Source organism: Anolis sagrei, chromosome 2 (assembly GCF_037176765.1).
Source record: "Anolis sagrei isolate rAnoSag1 chromosome 2, rAnoSag1.mat, whole genome shotgun sequence".
Classification (NCBI taxonomy): domain Eukaryota; kingdom Metazoa; phylum Chordata; class Lepidosauria; order Squamata; family Dactyloidae; genus Anolis; species Anolis sagrei.
Window position 1 is genome coordinate 257767925 of NC_090022.1, and position 6000 is coordinate 257773924.

Genomic DNA, 6000 nt, shown 5'->3' on the forward strand with positions numbered 1-6000 from the left:
CTTCCTTTTCTTCATTTAACCGTATTCCAGCTATTCATTTTTCTCACAGGTTTGCATACTCCTGTATTCATTCATCTGTTCATTCTCTGCCATCTACTCCCATCCCTCACAAAATATATAATCATTAGCATCTCCATATATGTCCACAGTGTTTGCAAAGTGGAGAGAGTATATTATTAAAAGTCCTCTCTTACTGTCTGACAGGATTTAGAAAGGCTTTTGTTTCTTTTAGTATTTTTGGCATCTTGTACAAAATTCGGGATATTTGATTCATACAGTTGTGAATAACCTCTTGAAAATCATGTTCCTTTTTTTAAATCTACAGAATGTCAGAAGCTACATTTGATACTATTAGGTTGTGGATAATAATTCTCATGTGTGCTTTGAGGTTAGCCATGATGCGCAGTCATCTCCAAGCCTATCTGAATTTAGCACAGAAATCTGTGGATCAAATGAAAAAGGAAGTTGGAAGAATAAGTACAGTAGAAGTGCAGAAAATGGTAAGCCACTCAAACAATAATAGTATGTAGATAGAAATGATGTTTTGTTTCTTCTGCATAAGATAAAACATTTTTAGTAGTCTGAAGTAGAATCTGAAGAGAATCTGGAAACCATAACACTCATACTTCACATATTTAAAATCTAAGAAATTGTGGCACTACTTAATTAATTTTTCACTAGCCCTGAGGAATATTACTCTGATTCTCTTCTGTATGTCTTTCCTTCTTAACTATCCTGTTCTATGAGGCCATGTATGTGCAAAGTATTACATTTCAGAACAATACAATAGCTAATGTTCTAAATGGGATTGTGCATAACTTCCCTTATCATTCTAGAGAAGAAATAGGTTTCTAAAAGGGAAAGCTAGAACATTACAATACAAAGGTTTAGGAGTGCTTTAGGGAAATCAAATGTGATAGGGAAAATAAAATATGCCTCTTTTGCTGATGTCCATAGACATTGTTTATCTTCTACAGCTTCAGTTACATCCATTCATTTTGGCTTAATTTATCCTTTAGGGATGTTCACCAATCTAGGACTGCATAATGTGTGATTATATGATGGTATCATATAGGCAGTTCAAAGTCAGTTTGGATAGATTAAAAGTGGAGATTACATCTGAAGAAAACTTTAGAATCTCTCTACCTTTCCTATTTTAATGGTATAATGGAAGCACTTACATAGTTTTTTGATCATTTGTTTTCAGTAAGTATTATTAACTAACAAGAAAATAAAGGGGAAACATATTCTGTTTATAAACTCATCTTTCAGAATTGCTTGGGGCAAATTTAAGATTAGTAGATGACTTTTAGAATAAAATCATTACTAAAATTACTAAAATTTGGTTGGATCCAGATTTCTGAATGTGGAAGGTCGATTCTGACTTTTCTACCCTTGCTTCTCTTCTCCAACTTCCTGAAAGTGTTCCTAAAAATGTAAGCTCTTCTGAGAGCAGGAAGGCCAAATAGAAAAGGAAAATTGCAGAAGATCAGATAGTATTCATGAAAGATGCTTCAGTCTATATCACAGTCTACTAAAACTTCTAACCTTTTGAGGAAAGCAGTATTTTCAGGGATAGCTTACTACCCTGCCACCACAGAAGGATATGTGGATCCAACCTCTATCTGATAAATATCATAGTGTCAAGCAAAGCTTATTTTTTGGTTTTATTTCTGGCTATCATACTTCTATGAAAATCATGGTATAATATGGTATACACTGAATTATCCTTTTTTGTTGTTGTCTTCAGGTGGCCAGGGTGTTTTATTACCTTTGTATAATTGCCCTCCAGTATGTGGCACCTCTGGTTATGCTGCTTCATATGACTCTTCTTTTGAAAACTTTAGGTAAGAATTCTTAAAGAAAAACAAGCTATTCATGAATGTTCTGCTTGTCAAGGCTCTGTAGATCTTAGTTTGGGATTTTGAGAAGAGGCTGTAGGACAAAATAGTGAACCATAATTACACATCACACATTCCTTCATGCTTCTGTCAGCTTAGTTCCTTCCTCTGTTTTGGATCCTAGAATGGCAGGCAACAAGATGTCCATATATAACATAACCAGTGTTGAGGAAAGTTCCTGATGAAAAACAGTTGAAAGAATTTACAGAATTTAATGTTCTACTGGCCTTCCATAGAAATGTATAACAATGAGATGTACGTGAGGAGCACACATATATCAGGAGAGTGCCATGCCTAAAAATAGCCTAAAATTAGTAAAAGTAGTAAATGCAATGTCTTTTTGCTTTCTCTGCATAGGACTCAAAATATGTTTTGAGGAATGTAAACAGAATATGGGATATCCATTCTATTCCTTTACTAACAATACCAATCCTTTTTTATATATATCTAGAAGTCCAAATAATTACTTCAATGAATGTATTAAGTGAATTCAGTACATCTGCATATGTGGCAGGAAAAGAAAATTTTTACTTGGTTTCTAGTCATGGGAAAGGTGAAAAAATGGACATTAACCTATAAAACTATAGGGTAATTTCATTTCTTTATCAGTTCCACCCCCCATTTCCCAAATTCATATAGCTTGTATATTTATTTCCTTCTCTTTATTGAGGCTTTGTACACTACAAAGTAATAACAAAAGAGCTTCATGTTTTTACTGTGAAATGCTCAGATTCACATGGCAGCTATTTTCTTCTGTCCTTCAAACTAGATTCTGCTTTTTACAATATGGGACATCTGTCATATCATTACTCACAAATAGGTACCTTTAAAAGCGCAAGTGAAGACTCTATGCATCTTGACATGTTGTTTGTTTGTTTGTTTTTCTCTAGGAAACTATTCCTGGGGCATTTATTCAGAATCACCTTCAGACTTACCAGTGGAGAGCAATCCACTGAGCAGTTCAGTAAACTCTGAATCTTCCTCTGAGGATGGGAAGATGAAGACAAATGTTATACAACTAACAGTGGCACTGGCTAGCCTGAAGAACATTTTCACTCCACTCCTATTCAGGGGACTCCTGTCCTTCCTCACCTGGTGGATTGCTGCTTGCCTTTTTTCCACAAGCCTTTTTGGGCTCTTCTATCATCAATACCTGACAGTGGCGTGACCTAACAAGGCAGGTCTTCAATGTTAGGAACTTTTTATGCCTCAAGAAGGCAGAAGAAAATGGAATGAGATAACTTGATGAAAAGGAAAACATACTTGTTTTTCCTTATATGCTTCTTCTATGTTCTGGGCAATGTTGGTGGGTGGTGTTGGAAGCTGCGAGTTTATAACTGTTACCTTAAATTGCAGGTAACTGCTGAATTGTTGGTGAGCTATTTTAAAATATATCCAAGTACCTTTGTTTTCATGAACTACATGCTGCCCTGAATACATTGTGTATTCAGTCATAGATTGGCTGATCTTAGTGGTGTTAAGGTACTAGGGAAATATTTATGGTGACTGCTTAGAAAATGAACTTTCAACTGAGCCATATAGGGGAGCGGGAGAAGTTATCTGTTGGAAAATCATGGATGACTTTTCTACTGAAAAGCAAACTAATCCAACAGGACGAAAGAAATACTGTATATTACAGTAAAGGTTTGCATCAAGTGTATTGTAAATAAAATGCATGGCCTCAGCAAGTGTACATGCCGAAGGACTTATACAGCAAGGGTATTGTATTGCAGTATACAATATTATGTCACTGGTCCCTTAATAGATGAATGTTCAGGAGTGTGCAATTACCTGACTTTAAAAGCTTTCTCCCTTTTCAGCACTCACATACTTGAAATGGATTCTTTAGCAGTTATAACTGACTAGTAGGAAGTCCAAAAATAGTGTGGCAGCTTATTACATGTACCTCACTCCTGCACATTCATGTATTAAGCTATGCAAAGTGGTATAATATGCTGCGGCATCCTCTTAGTGAGGCACTGTACCCCATAATGTAATGTGTGAGGAAATCCTGAATAATTTTCATATTGTAAGAGTAATATTATAAATATATTGTTCCAGTCTTAACAATCTTTTTAAAAATAATAAATGCCATATGAATACTTGGATGTTTAGTACTGATGCTAATATTTATCCAACAAATCTATTTGGATTTTAATGTCCCAGGATTAAGATAAACTCTTCTTAACAATGACTGAAGGATCTTGCTAATGATTACTGTCTACCAATCCTGAGTACATCTGCAATACTACTGGATTTTTTTTTCATATGAACATATACTACAGAAAAGACACTGAGCCATTTTTTAAAGATTATCCTTTACAAAGAATGTTGTTAGCCACCTTAAATTATGAATAAGGGTACCCCAATTGGTTAGTGTAATTCACTCTTGCAGTTACAAGTAATTATATGCTTTTCAATCTGTTCTGTCTGGCTACTGCCATTTCACTGTATAGCATACTGGGCAATCTTTTTTTTAATGTCAGCTACTAGATTCCCTCACCTGAAAGTTCTCTCTCTCCTCAGTCCGTTCCTCTGATTTCTTCTTCATTCTCCTGCCATCCACATGCCTTCCTGTTCAATCATTTCCACCCAGTTTTTCTCCCACCAGCTTCTCCTCCTCCTTTCCCAATACAGGTCTATACACAGAGCAATCACTTTCCAGAGCTAGGGGAAATTATTTTTAGACAATGTATAGTTTTATTTATACCCTGGCTTTTCCTCAAAAATGAGAACCAAAGTGGCTCACACAATAAAACATGCAAGTGAGAGCATATTTGTGTAGTTAAAGTTGGATTTTAAAAAAAGCAGAAATAAAGTCATTTAAAACATTATTTTTTTCATGTCAGGAGCGATTTGAGAAACTGCAAGTCACTTCTGGTGTGAGAGAATCGGCCGTCTGCAAGGACGTTGCCCAGGGGACTCCCAGATGTTTGATGTTTTACCATCCTTGTGAGAGGCTTCTCATGTTCCTGCATGGGGAGCTGGAGCTGACAGAGGGAGCTCAACGCGCTCTTCCCAGATTCGAACCATTGACCTATTGGTCAGCAGTCTTGCCAGCACAATGATTTAACCCATTGTGCCACCGAAGGCTGAAACATTAATTTTAAAGCATGGAATAAAAGTACAGTTGTTGGTTTTTTTTAAAAAAGACATATATGTGTAAAACAATTACTTTCCACAAGCCAGTGCAAATAGAAAGAACTTTGCCTGCTAATGAAAGGACAAGGAACAAGTGAGCTAAGCTTCCATAGGAAGAGAGTTCTAGAGTCACCATGGTACAGTTATGAATTTACAACTCCCAGACTCTTCTAACCTCATTCTCCAGTTGGCTGATTGTGAGCATAACTTTTCCATCCTCTTTCCGTTCCTCGGAAGGCAGCTCATCTATCTTCTGTGCTGGATGCAAAGAGAAATGGTTTCTTTTCATAAAGATAAAAACTGCAAAAATACAGAATAGAATGCTGTAACACTTTTGAGACTGACTTGGAAATAGAAATTCGTAGCATAAGCTTTAGTGGGCTACAGTCTACTTCAGCAAAGCTTATGCCTTTTCTCCATTTAGTCTCAAGAATGCCATTTGATTCCTTATATCTTTGTTTGCCAAAAGAGTCTAACATGGCTTGGAACAAGAGGGAAGTTTCTCTCTCCATGAGCAACCTCCTTGACATCTCTGGTAGGCAGGGGGCTTCCTTTACATTCAGCAAAAAATGCAGCCTGCTGCCAGGGAAAAAAGCAAAGCCATCTCTTTAGGCTCTGACAGCTTGCATTCCTTCCATGCTGGGCTCAGAGGCTGAGACTTTCTTTCCTTAGTGCCAATGTGGAAATAGTGCCAATGTGGAAATTCTGGTCCTTTCCTGATAGAAGAAAAGGGTGGGACCTGGAGGACCAGAAGGAACCCTTTGTGGGCAATATTTGCTCTATGGATCCCCAGTCCCCCCAGTATCATTTAAAGTGAGAACAAGGAAACTGGTCTTTGAGATAACATTGAAGACCAAATTACATAAGTCTCAATCAGCATGCCTAATGGTTATGTATTTGGACATTTTAGTCCAGCAACATCTGGTGTGGTACAAGTTCTTTACCTGAATCATAAAGA

At 36.7% G+C, this 6000-nt stretch overlaps 1 protein-coding gene across 1 annotated transcript in view; it reads left to right on the forward strand.

The window, feature by feature from the left end:
- Positions 1 to 4009, forward strand: part of TMEM161B (transmembrane protein 161B) — a 30798-nt gene extending 26789 nt beyond the window's left edge. The window contains exons 10-12 of the mRNA XM_060761749.2: positions 326 to 500; positions 1751 to 1847; positions 2792 to 4009. Coding sequence (XP_060617732.1) covers positions 326 to 500; positions 1751 to 1847; positions 2792 to 3069 — 550 coding nt within the window. The 3' untranslated portion in view covers positions 3070 to 4009. The remainder of the gene's footprint in view (positions 1 to 325; positions 501 to 1750; positions 1848 to 2791) is intronic.
- Positions 4010 to 6000: the final 1991 nt, after the last annotated feature.